The sequence below is a fragment of the Myotis davidii genome, unplaced genomic scaffold, assembly GCF_000327345.1.
Source record: "Myotis davidii unplaced genomic scaffold, ASM32734v1 scaffold1509, whole genome shotgun sequence".
NCBI lineage: Eukaryota > Metazoa > Chordata > Mammalia > Chiroptera > Vespertilionidae > Myotis > Myotis davidii.
This window is the reverse complement of record NW_006299480.1, coordinates 60,483-78,633: the sequence shown is the minus strand read 5'-3', so window position 1 is coordinate 78,633 and position 18,151 is coordinate 60,483. Positions and strand designations below refer to the sequence as shown.

Below are 18,151 nucleotides of genomic sequence, written 5' to 3'. Positions count from 1 at the left end.
GCCGGAAACGGCAGCGCGGTCGCCTGGCACTTCCGGGGCTGCTCTAGGACTGCGGAGGGCTCACGCCGTCGGTGGTCGGGTGGGGTGAGGGGCGCCGGAGAAGGGCCCTGTGGGCTGACGGACCGGCAGGACAGGCTGGACCCCGAGTATCGAGCCCACTCTCCGCTCCAGGCCCGGGCCAACCCTGTACAACCTTTTATTTTTTTTTCTTGACAAGAAAAGAATCTGTTTGCATTTCCCAATCTGTGTGGAAGGGGAAACGCTCGGGCCCGCGGATCACAGAGGACCGGGTCCTCCCGGTGTCCTAGAGCTTCCCGGAAGTATTTTTGGGTCGCTTCCGGCCGCCCCGCCGCTTTTTGTTCGGGCTGTTTGGCTTCAGACTGCGCGAGTGCCAGGTGGGGGGCCGCTCGGGCCTGTGGGCGCGGTGGGTTGGGTGGCCCCTATCGGGAGGGGGCTGCTGAGCGGCACGCGGTCCCTTGGTTGCCGCGGCTGCGTAACTCTGGAGGCCGGAGGCCTGTCCGCGACAGTGGCGCGCTGGCCCGCGGATTCGATGCAGCTTAGGGCGCGGCCGCAGAACGCTGCCCGCGGCTCGTGCCCACGTAAGGTGTCCAGGATGCCACGGCGAGCTCAGGGCATGACTCGAACCGGCCTCATATCTGTCACTCCTTCCCCTGCGCCGGTGGCTGCTCTCTTCCCCTCCTTGCCGTCTCTCTTGCTAACTCCTGCCTCCCCTCTACCTGAGACCATCTGATCCCAGGGTGCTTCCCATCACATGGGCTGTCAGTCGTAGTTCCCACTGTCACTGTCTTGAAGGTGGAAATCGGGTCAGTCCTCAGTCACTGACCCAAAGGACGTGGGAAGTCACTAAGCTTCTCTCCACCCCCTCCAGGCAGTTGCAGCTGGGACCTGCCTCTGAGCTGGTTGATCAGAGAGGACGAAGCCGTGATGTCCGCCGTGGGAGCTGTAGCTCCATACTTGCATCACCCTGGTGTCAGTCACAGCGGCCAGGTGAGCTTCCTGGGGGCCCAGCTCCCCCCAGAGGTGGCAGCAATGCCCCGGCTCCTGGGGGACTTGGACAGGGGCACGTTCAGAAAACTGTTGAAACTGGTGGTCAGTGGCCTGCAGGGAGAGGACTGCCGTGAAGCTGTGCAGCGCCTTGGGACTACTGCACACCTGTCGGAGGAGCGGCTGGGTGCCCTGCTTGCTGGCACCCACACGCTGCTCCAGCAGGCCCTCCGGCTGCCCCCAGCCAGCCTGAAGCCCGACGCCTTCAAGGACCAGCTCCAGGAACTCTGCATCCCCGAAGACCTGGTCGTGGACTTGGCCAGTGTGGTGTTTGGGAGCCAGCGGCCTCTCCTTGACTCTGTGGCCAGGCAGCAGGGGGCCTGGCTGCCCCACATTGCCAACTGTCGGTGGAGGGTGGATGTGGCAATCTCCACCAGTGCCCTGGCCCGCTCCCTGCAGCCAAGTGTCCTGATGCAGCTGACACTTTCGGATGGGTCAGCACACCGCTTTGAGGTCCCCACAGCCAAATTCCAGGAGCTTCGGTACAGCGTGGCCCTGGTGTTGAAGGAGATGGCTGACCTGGAGAAGAAGTGTGAGCACAAACTGCAGGACTGACCTGCACTCCCAGTTGCTCTGGTGACCTGGGGACAGTTGCTCAGACATCTCCAGAAGGAAGCCCATCCTGCCTAGGAGGCACTCTTCAGTGAGAATGTGAATGCAACCATGTCACTCTCTGTTTGATTAGAAAAAGTCAGCACTGTTTTTCCTTTATTTGGGAGTAAAGCAACAATTAAAAACATGTCTTCCTGGGTGGTGTCACCCTGCACACAACTCCCCTGGCTGTTGGTGGCATTGCTGGGTGGGTACTTGCTGCTCCAGGGTGGTGAACTGGTCCAGTCAGTCTAGGGCCCAGTCCAGTCTTTATGCAGATGCCAAGTTTGTTCAGCTGGGCCCCAGGTAGCATCTGAGTGTTCTGCTCATTTGTTTCTATGAACCATGTGTTTCAGAGTGGATATTTCATTCTCGTCTTAAATCCCTGATCTCAAGGAGCCAGCATTGTAGTGTGGAAAGGAAGACTTTACAGAGTACATAACAAATGACTGGTGTAGCTTGTTATTGGATATAGTAAACGATAAAATAGGCCAGTGTCCAGGGAATGGGAAGCAGGACTATGGGAGAATCGGGTGGTCATTTTACATTGGGTCATAAGGTGGGCTTCCTAGAAGAGTTGGTATGTGAGCAAAGACTTGCAAGAGGTGAGGGAGCAGTCACCCAAGGGAGACTTCTGGGTAGAAGGGGAGTGGAGTAGAGGGGAGTGAGGGTACCAAGGGCATGCCCTACCCTAACAGCTGTTTTAGAAGGATCATACTGGGTGTTGTATTGAGCCCAGGAAGGAACAGGGGCCTTTCCCAGCACCTCCAGGGTGGGTATGCTGGTCAGCTTGGGTGGTGGTCCCAGAGGACACACATTTAGGGCTGAAAGCCACTGAGTCCTGGGAGTTTCTGGTGTGCAAGATTACCAGTGACATTTGTCCAGTGCAATCAGGGAGACCTTGGATCTGAGCCCAGCCCATCAGGGTGCTAGAAGTGCCACCCCCACTGTGGGACCTTGTGACTGAGACTCCATGGCTCAAAATTATGCACCTGGTAGCAGTGAGGAAATGTGCCTTGCAGGCCACCCTTGTGTTACTGACCCCAGGGGTGGAGATGGGCCTGTTACTCAGAACCTGCCTCAAGCCTCTCAGCAGCCCCTGCAGCAGGGGGTGGGCAGTCACTTGGAGCTGCAGCATCAAATAGCAGGTAACCACTGGGATATTCACACTATTTTTCTGTCCACCAGGCCACAGAATGCTGGTGCACCCAGCTGGAGTTTACTGGCTATCTCCATGGCTGTGTTACTGTGTCTACTCTGGTAGTCCACTCTGAGGGCCACTAGGGGTCAGCAGACTGGGGAAGGGGGATTTCTGAGGCACAGCTTTTGGTCCCGTGCCATATGTTCCCACTTCCACCCTCACCCCAGGTAAGTGGGGGCACCCACCAGCCTCCCCTCCCCGCACCAGAAGATGATCTGTGCCTTTTGTCATCCAGTTAGGACCAGGTGGTTGAGGTATTCTCCATCTTACCCTTGCCAGGTAGCTCAATTGGTTAGAGCGTAGTTCCAATATACCAAGGTTTCAGGTTTGATCCCATCAGGGAACATACAAGAATCAGCCAATGATGCATTAAAAAGCTGAGCAAGCCGAACCGGTTTGGCTCAGTGGATAGAGCGTTGGCCTGCGGACTGAAAGGTCCCAGGTTCAGTTCCGGTCAAGGGCATGTACCTTGGTTGCAGGCACATCCCTACTGGGGGGTGTGCAGGAGGCAGCTGATTGACCTCTCATTGATATTTCTAACTTGCTTATCCCTCTCCCTTCTTCTCTGTAAAAAAAATTGAATAAAATATATTTTTTAAAAAAAACAAGCCCTGACCGGTTTGGCTCAGTGGATAGGGCGTCGGCCTGTGGACTGGAGGGGTCCCGGGTTCGATTCCAGTCAAGGGCATGTACGTTGGTTGCGGGTACATCCCCAGTTGGGGTGTGCAGGAGGCAGCTGATGGATGTTTCTGACTCTCTATCCCTCTCTCTTCCTCTCTGGAAAATCAATAAAATATATTAAAAAAAAAAAAAGCTGAACAAACCAGTGTTTCTCTCCCCCCTCCCTCTCTCTCAAGTCAATTTTTTAAAAAACCATTCTTCAGAATCATACAAAATGAGGTGGTAGGTGGGTGTCAGCTCCAACGGCTACAGCTCCCTTGTCCCAGCTCCTGTCAGGCTGAAGTGGGCAGCCACAGGATTCACTCAGGCTGCAAAAGGACCATCTACCCTTGTTTGTGGTTGATCACCATAGACCTGGACATGAGGGCAGGGGCTGGCTTTTCCCACCTTTGTTCCAGGTCTGCGCAGGGAATGATGCACCTGGAAAATTACCTTACAGCTGTGTCAACCTTACTTAGATCCTGTGGGGGCTCTCGGTAGCTGTTTCTCTTCTGTGGGTCTCTGACTTCTCAACTTCAAAGCCTGGATACTCCTGAAATTCATCATTCATTCATTCAACAAACATTTCCTGGGCTGTGAGTATAAGTCACACACACTGGGGATACAGGTGCGTAAACTTACTGGGTTCTGCCTTGCCGAAAACACTTTGGGAAATTTCCACAAACCTCAAAATAGTTACAATCCAACATCATAAATTAAATTTCAATCTATAATTGAGAATAAAAGCAACCAGCTTAAAATTATGGGCTTAATTTATTGACTCAAAAAGAGAAGTCCAAAGTATTTTAAAACCTATTGTTAAACAGTGCTGAAAATTCTTAAAATGAGTTTATATTTACTGAAGCCCAAATTGGGGAATATAGCAGGAAAGTAGAGCCAGGCTGGTGGGGCTCAGTGGTTGAGCATCAACCCATGAACCAGGAGGTCAGGGTCTGATTGCCAGTCAAGGCACATGCCTGGGTTGGGCTCAATCCCCAGTGTGGGGTGTGCTGGAGGCAGCCAATTGATGGTTCTCTCTAATCATTGATACTTCTCTCTCTCCCTCTCTGAAATCAATAAAAATATGTATTAAAAAAAAATATTTCAAAACACCTGGTCTGCTTGGTAGGCATTCAAAACACCCAGTCTTATGGCCTCAGTGTTTGTTTAATGCACCAGCACCACACAAAAGCAGGCCTCGGACTGGGTTCACCAGCCCTTGATCCAGGACCATGGCTGTGCACACTCAAATGCTAAAGGAGATTTCAGGTAGAAGTCTCTGGCTTGCAGTTACTGTTAGGGGAAAGAAAGAGCATCATGTCCAGGCTGGAGTCTGGAGAAGTCCATATAATCCTCCATCCTTTTGTCCCTCATTACCCAGGAGTAGACAAGGGAGGTGGGGTCCAATGAAGAGGCCCTTCGGTGCACAACAGTACCAAGTGCCAGCAGATGGCAGAAGTGTGCTCTCTCCACTCAGGACCTCGGCTCCAGAACCATTGCTGGGTGGCCTAAAAAATTTACAGCTCTTTAAAATTGGGCCCACCCATCCAGATGTGCCAGCAGTGACCACCTGGGTGAGCACAGCAGCTGAGGTGGAGACACAATGAGCATAACCTCTGCATAATGCACAGAAGTCCCTGGTCCTCTGGCACTGACCATTTGACTCAAGTTCTGGGTAGAGTAGGGATGCCTGAAGAGATAGGCCCACTAATTTCATGGCATCCTGGCACCAGGTGAAGGACATGTCAGGCAGTGAGTGATGGATAAGCAGTAGCAGTTGGTGATCAGGCTGACCGGCTCCACCCATGTGCTGGAAACAATAAACTTAACTACCTCAAACTCCATTGCTCCCAACAACAGCAGAAAGCTCAGGAACCTCCTAATGCAAACATGGGGATCAGCAAGCGTTTTCTTCACCCGACTCAAATCCATAGCCTGCTACAGGCTATGCCACGCACGGCGATAGAAGCAGCAAGGTCTCAAGGGCGTGACGTGGGTTTGACCAAACCAGTGTGATGGTGACCCAAATCAAGTGTCACAACAAATCCTGAAGTGACTGACCTGTGTCCCTCTGGGATACCAGTCCACATGTGGAAGAAATGGCTCCTCCACTGGGATGAACGTCTCTCACATACTGCCCCTCTGATTGTAGCAATGGTACCAAAGGTCAGCAGGTCTCGAGTGGACTACTGGCCCCTGGACTCCTTCCCAAATGGTGAATACAGGACACTGGACAGGGAGGGGGTCAATGCGGCAGGTCTGTCTCACCCAGTGGCCTCCATGGCATTAACGAACTGCTCTGTGAGACAAAGTGAATGAACATGGGCCCAGCCTGTAGGTCAGATTAATCAGAGTGGCTCGGCCCATGTGGAAACTCACGTTGACCCTGGGTGGCTGCTTGCCTGGGCTGCTGATGGGGGAAGAGGTTTGAAGAAAAGGAGTCAGGTGAAGGCAGAAGGGAATTCCAGACACTCCTCTTCTGGACTTCAGCGCATGCCAGCTCACACATCCTTGCTGAAGTCAGTCTGAGTAACTGGTGCCAAAGACACTGAGTATCTCATCTGGCAGAGCTCACAGGACTTCTCAGGCCTCAGCTGCAGAACCTGGGTTCATCCCTCTGCACACTCAGAACTCTACATGACTCCCCGGATGCAAGGGACACAGGGTTATGGAGTGGGATAAAATCGGAATTCCAGAAAAAAACACATTTTGTATGAACTTGGATATTTTTAAAAGAGCAATTCTGAATCTTTACTAACATTCTACCTTGTTCGTATCAATTATCCCATATAATTTAAATAGGTTAAGGCTGTGGGTTTATTCCCACTTACACACATTTAAAGAGGTGAGTGGTCTATCCCATATGAATCTTCTGATGCTGAGTGAGCCTTGAGCTCCGATTAAAGGCTTTGCCACATTCGTTACATTTATAAGGTTTCTCACCAGTGTGAATCCTCTGATGTATAATGAGATGGGAGCGCCATCTGAATATTTTCTCACATTCATTACATTTGTGTAGTTTCTTTACAGTGTTAACTTTTTTACGGCTCACATGGGTAGAACCCTCCAGGGTGCCCCCATATTCGTGGTACCACTGGGCACGTGTGTGAATCCTCTGGTGCTCAATGAGGTACGAACTTCGACTAAAGGCTTTCCCACACTCACTGCATCCATAGGGCTTTACTCCAGCATGAATTATCTGGTGCTGGAAAAGGGTTGAGTTCTGACTGAAGGCTTTCCCGCACTCACCACATTTATAGGGCCTCTCCCCAGTGTGAACCCTCTGATGAATTGTGAGCTGTGTGCTCATACTGAAGGCTTTTCCACATTCCAGGCACTCGTAGGGTTTCTCTCCCTTGTGAATCCTCTGATGGTAAATGAGGCTTGAGCTCTGGCTGAAGGCTTTTCCACAATCACTACACTCATAGGGTTTCTCTCCGGTGTGAATTCTCTGGTGCTGAATCAGGTGTGAGCCCTGGACAAAGCCCTTCCCACACTCATCACATTTGAATGGTTTTTCTCCAGTGTGAGTTCTTTGGTGGCGAATAAGCCGTGAGCTACAACCGAAAGCTTTTGCACACTTGTTGCATTTATATGGTTTCTCTCCAGTGTGAATCAGCTGGTGCTGACTAAGGCGAGAGACCCACCTGAAAGCCTTCCCACACTCATCACACTTAAACGGTTTCTCTGCAGCGTGGATTCTCTGGTGTGCAATGAGGGTGGCACCATCCAGGGTTCTTGGAACTGGAGGCTTCTCCCCCGTGTGCATCAGCTGGTGCTGAGCCAGGGTTGAGCTCTGGCTGAAGGCCTTCCCACACTCCTGGCACGAGTAGGGCCTCTCTCCAGTGTGAGTCCTCTGGTGTCTGACCAGCTGAGACTGCTGGCTGAAGGCCTTCCCACACTCACGACAGCCATAGGGCCTCTCTCCTGTGTGCACCCTCTGATGGTGGATGAGGCTGGAGCTCTGACCAAAGGCTTTCCCACACTCCTCACACCTGTACGGTTTCTCTCCCGTATGAATTCTTTGATGCTGAATAAGTTTTGAGCTCAGTCGAAAGGCTTTTCCACACTCTATGCATTTGAACGGTTTCTCTCCAGTGTGGATTCTCTGATGCTGATTAAGCTGCGAGCACAACCTGAAGACTTTCCCACATTCCTCACACTCATACGGCTTCTCTCCGTGGCAGTTACTTTGATGTTTCCCCTGTAAGCAATCAGATAACTTTTTTTGGCACTCCTGACATCTGTTAAGTTCCTTCTGTACACCAAAGTGAGGCAGAGCCGCGAATCTGAAACTCCTGCCACAAACATCACATCTTTGAGACGGCCCATCTGCAGAAACCCCCTGACTTTTCTCAGGTTGACAACCCAGGTTGACATGTCCCTGCACATCCTCCGTGGCAGAGGTCTTCCTGGGAGCCACAGTCCCTGTGTGCAAGTGGTGTTTCTGAAAGAGAGGGCTTAGCTCACTCTCTGGCCATACCTCAGAATCAGAGGTGTCTCCGAAGCCAGGACTCTGAGGGTAATCCCGAGGGCGGGGTCTGACCATCGCTGCCAGAGACTCCGATTTTAGCATGTGCATGTCTTCGCCAGCCTGCTCACCACCATCAGGGCTTACTGTAGACTCTGAGACACACGGGCAGGGTAAGGCTCCTTCTCCTGAGGCACAGAAAGGGCAGAGCTGAGGTGGGGATCATCACTAGGCACTGAGCTCCCTCCTAGGACACCTGACATGCAAAGACACTATCAAAACTTGACGCCCCCAGAAAGTGTGCTGAAGCTCTTGCCCAGAACCTCAGAATACGAACTTATTTACAAACAGGACCCTAGAGCTGGAGTTAGTTAAGATGAGATCACACTGAAGTATGGAGGCCCTAATCCAATATGACTGATATCCTTGGAAAGGCAGACACAGGAAGAATGCACTGTGAGGTGGAGGACTGGGTGATGCAGCCACAAGCAGAGGAACACCTGGGGCCACCAGAAGCTGGAAGGACCCTCCTCTACAGCTTCAGAGCGGTCACAACCCTGCCAATGCCTTGATTTTGGACCTCTGGCCCCAAGAATGTGAGGTACTGATCTTTATCAATTCAAGCCTCCAGTCTCTGGCGGTTTGTTATGGCAGCCCCGGAGCCTCACCTGAGAGGCTAGGGTCACCGGGATCCCCAGAAGCTCTGGAGGGAGCACAACAGTACCAGCGACATGATGCTCACCCAAGAAGCTGCTCAGAACCAAGATTACTCCTTCTCTTGCATCCATGTTTGTATCTTAACAAGAGTATTGGTAAGATGAGAGACTTAATAAAATGTGGTTTAAAAACAAACTCGCATGGTGATCCCTAGGGTCCGCCTTCCCGGGCACAATACTGAGCCTCACCTGTCTGGAGGGTCCTTCGTGCCTCTCTCGCCTCTGTTCCCTGCAGGTCAAGGACCCATGGCTCCTGCCCTTGCTCCAGCCGGGAGATCAGTTCAGGCTTGAAGAGCAGAAATCCTGCTGTCAAGATGACAAAGGAAACCACGTTGGTGCTGCTGGGAATGCAGCTCAGGGCTCAGTGCCCCCTGGTTTTCAAAGTAAAGGGGTGGGAGGCTGCTGAGGTACAGGCAGAGTCTCTGAAGGGAGCATCATAGGGTTAGGATCTGGGCACAGGGGCCCTCTCTGTCTGGTTCAGCCCAGCTCCTGAGGCTAGACAGCAAGGGATGCCTGGACTCCTAGCCCACTCCCTTATGCTTCAAGGCCAAGATCCCCAGCAGACCCTGTCACCCAAGAGTTTGCCAAGAAGAGGCCACTGTACTTCAAGAAGAGAAAAGCTAGGCACTACCAGCAAGCCCCTCAGTTCAGAGGGCAGGTGTGTGCTCCAAGAGGTAGGGGTGATTAAGAAACAAGACAGGAGCATTTGAGATCTTGCTTCTCAGCATAGGTCATCAGTTTGGGTCAAAGAAACTCTTATTAAAAAAAACGAACAAAAAACCCCGCCCTGGCTGAGTAGTTCAATTGCTTAGTGTTGTCCTGATATGCCAAGGATGCAGGTTTGATCTCTAGTATATACAAGAATCAATCAATGAATGCAAAAACATGTAGAACATCAAATCAGTATTTTCTCTCTCTCTTTCCTTTCCTCTTTCTAAAAATCAATCAATAGATAAAAATTTTTAAAAAGGAAAAAGAATGAAAACAAAAGAACAACGAAAATAAAACAATGAATGATACACACTTTAAACCAGAAGGCAATGAGGTCCAGTCCTCACCCAGATACCCCCAGTCTTGCATCCTTGCACAAAGCAAGGGAGCTAGGCAGCCTGGGAAGTGGTGAAGACCTGTGGGCACCCATCTGACACCCTCCCTCCAGGGCCCTCAGCCCCACGCTGTGGGCATCAGTGTGGTGAGCTCCCATCCCATCCCTGTGGTTGGCGCTTCCTTCAGGTTTCCGACCACGGGGGTGGAGAAGGGCAGGCAGAGATCCCAGGCTGAAGGCCTCAAGTGCAGGCAGGATGCAACACTGCATAGGAAACACGTGTTCTCTCCAAGCGCACATGGAGCAGTCAGAGAAACATGCTTGGGCCAGCCTTGAAGGGGTCACGGTGCAGTGCTCGGGACCCCCAGAACACAGAACAACCAAAATGCAACGGAACGTGAAAGTAACCACAACACGCAGCTCAAAACTATCAGCCACTTGGAGAGTCAGTAATGATGTACCAACTGGCACAATTCGTAGGATGCAGCTGAAGTAGCATATAGGGACAAAAAGTTACATTTTTAAACATATTTACGAGAAATAAGGACCGTAGAACACAAATGAGGTAAACAGTAAATTCAAGAAATTGGAAACAACACAGCAAACACAAACACAAAAGAAAAAAATAATAAAAACCGGGCAGAATTCAGTGAAATAGAGAACAAGGACCCCACACACCACTCCCCAAAAATTGAGCAAAACCAAAACCTGGCTCTTTGAAAATATGAATAAACAGTCCTGGGGCAAAACCAATCAAGACACTGCCAAAAACTTACATAAGGGAACAGCTGCAAACATAACAGAGCTTAAAAATAAAGACGGAGAGCATTATGAATAAATACATGCCGAAAACCGAAAATACAAATGAATAGGTAAATTTGTACAAAAACTAGAAATGACAAAGGTGACAAAAGGAGAAATTCACAAGCTTGTTGGACCATCAAGCATGAAAGAAGGAAGGGCTTCCCCAGGGCCCAGGTGTTTTACAGGGACTTCTACCAGGTGCCCCCGGATCAATGAACTCCATCTATATAAATTCCTCCAGAAGTTAAAAAAGATAGCAAAGAAGCTGTTTTAGTTTGAATTCTATTTCTTTAAAGCTAACCTCTTAGCCCAGACAAGAAAGAGGTTGCATTACCTCCCAGAAGTCCACATACCCTGCGAGGATTAAACCCTGTGACGTTAGCAAATCTAGGAGCCGGCCGGGCTCACCATGACGCGTCCTAGCGTCAGGACTTGACCACATGGCCTCCACTTCCCCAGCTCTGAAAGAGGCCTGGCTAGGCAGGTGCTGATCTATGATGCAGGGGGAGGGGTCCCAAGGTCCAGCCTCACCTAGTCCAGCCACACTGCTGTGGTTCTCCAGCATCACCTCCTTGTAGAGGGCCCTCTGGCCAGGGTCCAGACACTGCCACTCCTCCCGTGAGAAGTGCACAGCCACATCACCAAATGTCACAGCCTCCTGAAAGGACACATAACAGCACCCCAGGGACCGCTGGGTGCCAGCCCCATTCTGGGGTCACCTCATTGTGTCTCAGAAATGTGGACCACAGGGCTGGGCGAGACAGTCACCAGGAGCCTTTGGCTCTACAATCAAAGGTAGGGGCAGTATGGAGGAGAGAAGGGACCCAGACCATGGACCTACAACCCTCCACTCGAGAGCCTCAGGCAGGCCCGAGTCCTGGCAGGGGTGTGCTCACTACCTTGGGGATGGGCATGCCAGAGTCTGGCAAGGGCCACAGCAAGAGGCTGAAGCAGAGTCTAGGCCCAGGCACAATGGGCAGGGTGGGTACCCAGAGGAGGTGGCAGAACCCTCACAAGAAGTGAGGGAATGGAGGCAGTCAGACTCCTACCATGAGGCTTGGTGGATGAGTCTCCATGTGTCCTGGCCGAGAGACCTGCTGACAGGTGTGAAAAGGTCAGAGGTCAGGATGCTGGAGGCCCCCCAACCCCTGATGTCCAGGGTAACCCAGGGGGCAGTGTTCTCTGATCCTTTACCTCCACTTCCAGAGATTCTCTGGCCGGGACACAGGGGGAAACCAAGGCAGCCACAGTACTGGAGCCTATGTCCCCCGAGGCCTCGCTCATCTTTCAGAGCATGTGGTGGTTGTGAATCACTCCAAGAACACTTCAGGGGTGGTTGCCACTTGTGTCAGGTGCTCATCCAGGCAATGGGATGCAGCAATGAGCAATGCACAAGGGCTCTGCCTTCACGAAGCACAGTCTAGTAGAGAGAAAAATTAAGTAACCATCCAAATAAATGAAAATTACAACTGTGATGGCACCAACATACATGGAACTACGAAAGCATTTAAAGTAGGCTATCCTGCCCTAGCCGATTTGGCTCAGTGGACAGAGGGTTGGCCTACGGACCTAAGGGTCCTGGGTTCGATTCTGATTCATGTCAAGGACATGTACCTGGTTGCAGGCTCCTCCCCAGCCAGGACCCTGGTCAGGGTTCATGCAGGAGGCAACTAATCGATGTGTTTCTCTCACATCGATATTTCTCTCTGTCACTCTCTCTAAAAATCAATGGGAAAATATCCTCGGATGAGGATTAAAAAAAATAAAACAAAGTAGGATACCCTGACTTAGTCTGATGGGTCACTTCCTGGAGGAGTTAACTAGGCCAAGGAGGTGAAGGTAGGGAAGGCGCTCCAGGCAACAGGCCCAGCATTTGCAAAGGGCCCCGGGCAGGAAGGATGGACTGAAGGAGCCAGTGGGCTGGATCACAGGGAAGTAGTTGTGACTGGACATCAGAGCAGCGGGAGCCTGACAATGAATCGTGGGGCAAAGAGGACTGACTACAGGACACCCCGCCCCCCCCATGTAATCTCGCCCTCTCCCCCTGTCCCCCTGGCAGGTCACAATGAGGAGGGGGTTTCCTAGTGGAGCTTTGGGTCAGAAGCGGCTTGTGGGTGAATTCCCCACGCCGTGTGCACGCAAGACTGACTGGGCAGAAGTGACCGCTGTCGGGCAGCGCTGGATCCTCATCCCCAGTCGAGAAGGGCAGCCCTGGGAGGCAGCCAGCATTCAGAGAAGACAAACTTCCTACCCGCGCCAGGCACAGCCCTTCCAGACCCTGTAACTAGGTCTAGGTCTTCCCGGGGCCATGAGGGGAAAAGAAGGCCCTCGGAGCAAGGGGTGATGCAGGAAGGAGACCCAGGCTCCCTCTGGAGCAGGCTGGCGGGAAGGCCGCGCTGAGGACCGCCGGGGGCTCCTAACGTGGACAACGCCGGAAACAGGCCCCGAAACCCACGCCCGCTATCCCATTGATTTCCGGCCCTTCTGGGCGGCTAAGAAGCTGGGCCCTCTCGGTGGTCTCGGCTCCGCCCCCGGAGCGCCGGGGAAGGGGCGGGGCCAGAGCGCGGGAAAAGCGCAAAGCCCTGGGGAGGGGAGGGGCCTAAGGCTGTGGGCGGGGCTGAGACCATGGGGGCGGGGTCAGGGCCCACGGAAAGGGCGTGGCCAAAGTTGAGGTAGGTCGGCGTCCAGCGAAGGGAAAGAAATTCTTTTATACTCAGTCTGGTTTAAGGAGAATAAAACTGAGAATATATATTTTTCTTTATTGATTTGAAAGAGAAAGAAACATCGATTTGTTGTTCCACTTAGTTATGCATTTATTAGTTGAATCTTGTACGTGCCCTACCCGGGATGGAACCCGAAACCTTGGCTTATGGGGGTCTCCTTAATTACCCAACCAAAAAAAAAACCAAACACTGATCCTGCCCTCACTCCCTCTCTGCCCTGCTGGCTGTCCCTCCACAGGTCCTGGACTCCAGGAAGCCCCATCTCCACAGCTAAGACCCTCCCACCCCCACCCCTAGCTGCTCCCTTTCCCGATTTAAATCCCACTCACCTGTCCCCTCAGGTTCTGGATAAGGTCATCATGCTCCCTCGCCCACTCCCTCCTTCGTCCTGGGCCAAGGAACCCCAGCTCTGGTCTCCCTACTTATTGGCTGGCTGCCCCTCTTCCTCCGCAGAAGTCGGACGTTTGCTCTCACTTCTAGACCCCGGTCTTCTCACTGTAAACCACGCTCCCGAATCTACCCACCCGTTTCCTTGAAGGGGACCTCGCCTGGTCAAGTCGGGAGCTTCCGAACCCGCGCCCGGTGAGTCAGTCTGTGCAAGGCAGGGTGACCCTAAAAAACCACCCAACCCCTTATAGTTCAGTGGGCGACGCCCGCCCTCCGAGAGTCCTCCTTGAGGGTGGGGCGCCCCTCTACTCTTCTCCCGGGCCCCGCCCACTGGGCGACCTGGTGGCCGGAGAGCTGCCTGCAGGACCGATCACTCCAGTGCGCCTGCGCAGAGGCCCGGGCGGCAGGGTAGGACTACATGTCCCAGTGTGCACTTTGCTTGCGGCCGCGGCGCCTGCCCGGAAGTTAAAGTGGCTTTCGGCCCCGCCCCGGAAGATAAGGCCGCTCTCGGGCGCTGTTGAGCCTTTTTCCGCCGCGCTAGGCAGAAGGTAAGTTGTGTTTACGCCCCGGCGGCTCTGCTGATATCCGCCGCCATCCGCCGTTCTCCCGCTCCCTGAGGCCCGCGAAGGACTTAGGCTGGCTTCTGAAATGACTCCCGGGTGCATGGCTGGGGGTGGTGGCACGAAGGGGGCCGGGAACTGGATAATGGGTCCTGGAGAAAAGGATCCCTAAAGCCGGGTGGCGGGAGTGCCTGCCCTCCCCACCCCCCCGGGCGCTGACCATGAGGTTCCCCCAGACTGCCGTCATGGGCCGCGTGATTCGTGGGCAGAGGAAAGGCGCCGGCTCCGTGTTCCGCGCGCACGTGAAACACCGCAAGGGCGCCGCGCGTCTTCGCGCCGTGGACTTCGCGGAGCGACACGGCTACATCAAGGGCATCGTGAAGGTGCAGGGCGCAGGCCGGGGCGGGTGCGGGCATGGGGTGTTCCTCGCGGTCCCCACGCTCACGCCGCCTCGGCCCGCAGGATATCATCCATGACCCAGGCCGCGGCGCGCCTCTGGCCAAGGTGGTCTTCCGGGATCCGTACCGTTTTAAGAAGCGGACGGAGCTGTTCATTGCTGCCGAAGGCATCCACACCGGCCAGTTCGTGTACTGCGGCAAGAAGGGTAAGAGTCATGTTTCGACGGGAGGACGGGGTCCCATGAGGGAGGTGCACCTCCTAGGTCGGTAGGGGAGGCATCCAGGAAGAAGCCTCACAGGGTGACCCCTGCTGGGCCGAACATAACCTGTGCACTGGCTATTTTGGGGTGTTGTGAGGAGGGAATGGATTTGCGTTGCCTCTGGCCAGCAGTCGGACACTACCCGGCAAATCGGCGTCGCTCAGGTTGAGTATCGACCTATGAACCAGGAGGTCACCGTTTGGTTTCTGGTTGGGGCACTTGCTGGGTTGTAGTCTCATCCCTAGTGGGGGGAGGCTGCTGATGAATGATTCTCATTTATGTTTTTCTTCTCCCTTCCTCTCTGAAATGAATAAAAATGTTTCTGTGTGTTTTTTAAGACCATCTCTCCATTCTGACTGTTCCTGCTGCTCTCCCTTGCAGCTCAGCTGAACATTGGCAATGTGCTCCCGGTGGGCACCATGCCTGAGGGCACCATCGTGTGTTGCCTGGAGGAGAAGCCTGGTGATCGGGGCAAGTTGGCCCGGGCCTCTGGGAATTATGCCACGGTCATCTCCCACAACCCCGAGACCAAAAAGACCCGAGTGAAGTTGCCCTCGGGCTCCAAGAAGGTCATTTCCTCTGCCAACAGAGCTGTGGTCGGTGAGTGGCAGGCAACAGTTGAATGCTTTGGGTCGCTTGTGAGGAGCTAGCAAGCCGGCAAACCTGGGCCCTGGAACCTAACTTCCCACGCCGATAAAGTGTAGGCGCTCTGTATACTTGAGTAGATGCATAGTTTCCCAGTCGTAATATTTGAGAAGTGGGCACAGTGGTACCTACTTCATCCCATGGTGGTAGTTGAAGGAGACCGGGTTTAATCTACTGGACTTGTCTGCGTTCTCACATAGCCTGGATTTGCCTGGTTCCTGCCCTTACCTTCACCTGCTAACAATCTTTTCAGAGATGTCTGATTTCCTTGAAATTACCCAGTATGTGCATTAAAAAGGATCTGTACCCAGGTTTGTTCACTTTGCTGTTTGACAACACTTTCAACTCCTGTGGCAAAGCTGGCCAAGATATGGCATGGTGGCTCAGCCATCACATTGGGTTCAGAGGTTGAGTGACCTGCCCATGTCAGACATGGTGCAGGGAGGGCTTTCCTGGAGAACCCTGGATTGAGAGAGGCATTCCAGGTGACATGGTGTGGGTAACTGTGTGGCTTGGCATCCCATGGAGCCCGAAGAAACTCGCTGTCAGTTACAGGCTGTACGGGGGGGCTTACTGCTGAGTGGTATTTGCCAAGTGTTCCTGGCACTTCTGTGAATTTTGTGATTCTGTATGACAGTACAGAGAAAAAGGTGGTTAGTGCAGGCGGTGGGGTGCTGAGGATACTCTGCCTGATAGCTTTTCTGAATTGCCTAATATCCGCAACAGGTGTGGTGGCTGGAGGTGGCCGCATTGACAAGCCCATCCTAAAGGCTGGGCGTGCCTACCACAAGTATAAAGCAAAGAGAAATTGCTGGCCACGAGTGCGGGGTGTGGCCATGAACGTAAGTAGCCCAGTAGTAGGCAGTGGAGAGTATTCAGGATACAGGGCCTGAGGCTGGGTGGGCAGGTCCTTTGGAATCTCCCCTCAGGTGGGGGATTTGGGTGATGATTCATAGGTATAGGCCTCTTGATCCAGCCCCCTCCCCAAGCCCTCCCTTAGATAGATTGGGACCACCCCCACATTAATACTACCTCCCTTTGTCTGCAGCCTGTAGAGCATCCATTTGGAGGTGGCAACCACCAGCACATCGGCAAACCCTCCACCATCCGCAGAGATGCCCCTGCTGGCCGAAAAGTGGGTCTCATTGCCGCTCGCCGGACTGGGCGTCTACGGGGAACTAAGACTGTACAGGAGAAAGAGAACTAGGGCAGGGGGGTCAATAAAGTTTGTTTTCCTGCCACTAAGCTGTTCTGCCTGTAGTTTCAGAGGGAAATGTCCTGCTGGGAGGACCACTGAGCAGAGGCAGCTGAAGTGGAGGTGGGGGTGCTTGATCCAATCACACCCTTCCTGGAATCCCACCAGCATCCCACACATGGACCTGTGTGCTGAGCACTGGGAGAAAGTAGGTGTGGATGTCAACCCACAGCCAGAACTCTCCTGTGATGGAGTTTCTCAGAACAAATGAACTTCCTGATTGGCCACAGCTAATGACACCTTTTCCCACATTGTCTGATAGTTCTCTCAAAGGTGGCTGAAGCAGGGCAGAGGCTGCTAAGCAGGCATCAAAGTGAGACCCTAACCCATCAGCCATTAGAACTAGGACACTCCCAAGAATCTTGCTCACAGCGGTTCCCTTGTGAGCCAGTGAAAAGTGCAGCAGGGCACTAACTGCAGACAGGTGCACTGGCTGGCACTCCATGATGACTACCTACCTGAGCTCTGGTTTCCTCAGCCGTTCTGTGGGCTGCAGGGACCGAATGGATGATAAGGCCTTCCTGTGACTGCCAGGTGGCTTTTTTTTTTTTTTTAAATTTATTGATTTCTTACAGAGAGGGAGAGGGATAGAGAGAAACATCGATCAGCTGCCTCCCCCTTGAGTCCGCAGGCCGTCGCTCTGTCCATTAAACCAAACTGGTTAGGGCCAGGTGGCTCCTTGCTCTCAAGGATCGGACCCATCTTCAGTGTTGACCTCGCCCCCAGTTGTCAGCCTTGCCTTGCCTTCCCTGGCCCAACCTGCCCTTGGCCTTGGGCAGTCACCCAGCAGGGCTAGCATTCTCTTGTGCAGAGCAACACCTGAAGAGAGGAGCATGAGTCTTGGTTACCGAGACAGTTAAGTGACCTGCCACAGCACTACTGCTCCTGATAAAGTTTGCAGGGCCCTTGGCCAAGAGACTGGCTATCAAGAAGGGGTGCTGCAGAAGCTGTCTGGTGCTGGGATAAGTCCTTTGTCTAGTTAGAGTGGGCACGGACCATTTAGAGGGGTTGGCCTTGACCCATAAGCATCCTCTTGAACTTCTGGGTGATCTCATCGTCCCTGTGACCGGTATGGTTCTCTGCCTTCTGTAAAAGAAAGGTCTGGTCTTCGCTTGGTTGTAGCACCTTCAGCAGCTCACTAGAGAGTTTCACTGAAAGAATTGCTGTAAAATAGTCTTGGAAATTGGTCCACAAAGCCCCACTCTTGCCTCGGTTCTGAACACAGGCTCCCAACTGCCACCCGGTGGCAGCATCCTGACTTGTTGCACTACAGTTCCCGTTCCTGGAGGACTCTAGCCACCGAGAAGTGGGAGCCGTTTCCCAGAGCGGCCGGGGGCGTGGCTTGCATCACTTCCGGCGGGCTTCAATTG

At 53.2% G+C, this 18,151-nt stretch overlaps 3 protein-coding genes across 6 annotated transcripts in view; 2 read left to right on the top strand and 1 right to left on the bottom strand.

Annotated features, from left to right (window-relative positions):
* Positions 1 to 13,890, bottom strand: part of LOC102755987 (zinc finger protein 7) — a 23,246-nt gene extending 9,356 nt beyond the window's left edge. Inside the window, exons 1-6 of one of the 4 annotated variants that reach the window (XM_015571399.1) lie at positions 13,606 to 13,890; positions 11,748 to 11,973; positions 11,603 to 11,650; positions 11,085 to 11,211; positions 8,894 to 9,010; positions 6,244 to 8,143 (exon numbers count right to left, since the gene is read on the bottom strand). In XM_015571399.1, the coding sequence (XP_015426885.1) occupies positions 6,372 to 8,143; positions 8,894 to 9,010; positions 11,085 to 11,211; positions 11,603 to 11,650; positions 11,748 to 11,837 (2,154 nt within the window). In that variant the 5' untranslated portion in view covers positions 11,838 to 11,973; positions 13,606 to 13,890 and the 3' untranslated portion in view covers positions 6,244 to 6,371. Of the gene's footprint in view, positions 8,144 to 8,893; positions 9,011 to 11,084; positions 11,212 to 11,602; positions 11,651 to 11,747; positions 12,118 to 13,605 lie in introns of those variants that run through there. The other 3 variants (XM_006775118.2, XM_015571401.1, XM_015571400.1) reach the window with 3 other exon arrangements.
* COMMD5 (COMM domain containing 5) lies at positions 32 to 1,836 on the top strand. The gene is made up of 2 exons (XM_006775117.2): positions 32 to 395; positions 890 to 1,836. Exon 2 carries the CDS (start codon positions 946 to 948, stop codon positions 1,618 to 1,620), a length of 675 nt encoding a protein of 224 aa, XP_006775180.1. The 5' UTR covers positions 32 to 395; positions 890 to 945; the 3' UTR covers positions 1,621 to 1,836.
* A 213-nt stretch (positions 13,891 to 14,103) lies between the features above and the next one.
* On the top strand, positions 14,104 to 16,765 carry RPL8 (ribosomal protein L8). The gene is made up of 6 exons (XM_006775119.2): positions 14,104 to 14,211; positions 14,460 to 14,606; positions 14,686 to 14,827; positions 15,263 to 15,481; positions 16,253 to 16,368; positions 16,575 to 16,765. Exons 2-6 carry the CDS (start codon positions 14,469 to 14,471, stop codon positions 16,731 to 16,733), a joined length of 774 nt encoding a protein of 257 aa, XP_006775182.1. The 5' UTR covers positions 14,104 to 14,211; positions 14,460 to 14,468; the 3' UTR covers positions 16,734 to 16,765.
* Positions 16,766 to 18,151: the final 1,386 nt, after the last annotated feature.

Excerpts from the sequence above, each read along its gene's own strand:
- COMMD5 (XM_006775117.2), top strand. The coding sequence starts at position 946 with ATGTCCGCCGTGGGAGCTGTAGCTCCATACTTGCATCACCCTGGTGTC.
- RPL8 (XM_006775119.2), top strand. The coding sequence starts at position 14,469 with ATGGGCCGCGTGATTCGTGGGCAGAGGAAAGGCGCCGGCTCCGTGTTC. Across the intron at positions 14,828-15,262 it reads CGTGTACTGCGGCAAGAAGG|CTCAGCTGAACATTGGCAAT; the intron begins GTAAGAGTCATG and ends TCTCCCTTGCAG. Across the intron at positions 15,482-16,252 it reads TGCCAACAGAGCTGTGGTCG|GTGTGGTGGCTGGAGGTGGC; the intron begins GTGAGTGGCAGG and ends TATCCGCAACAG.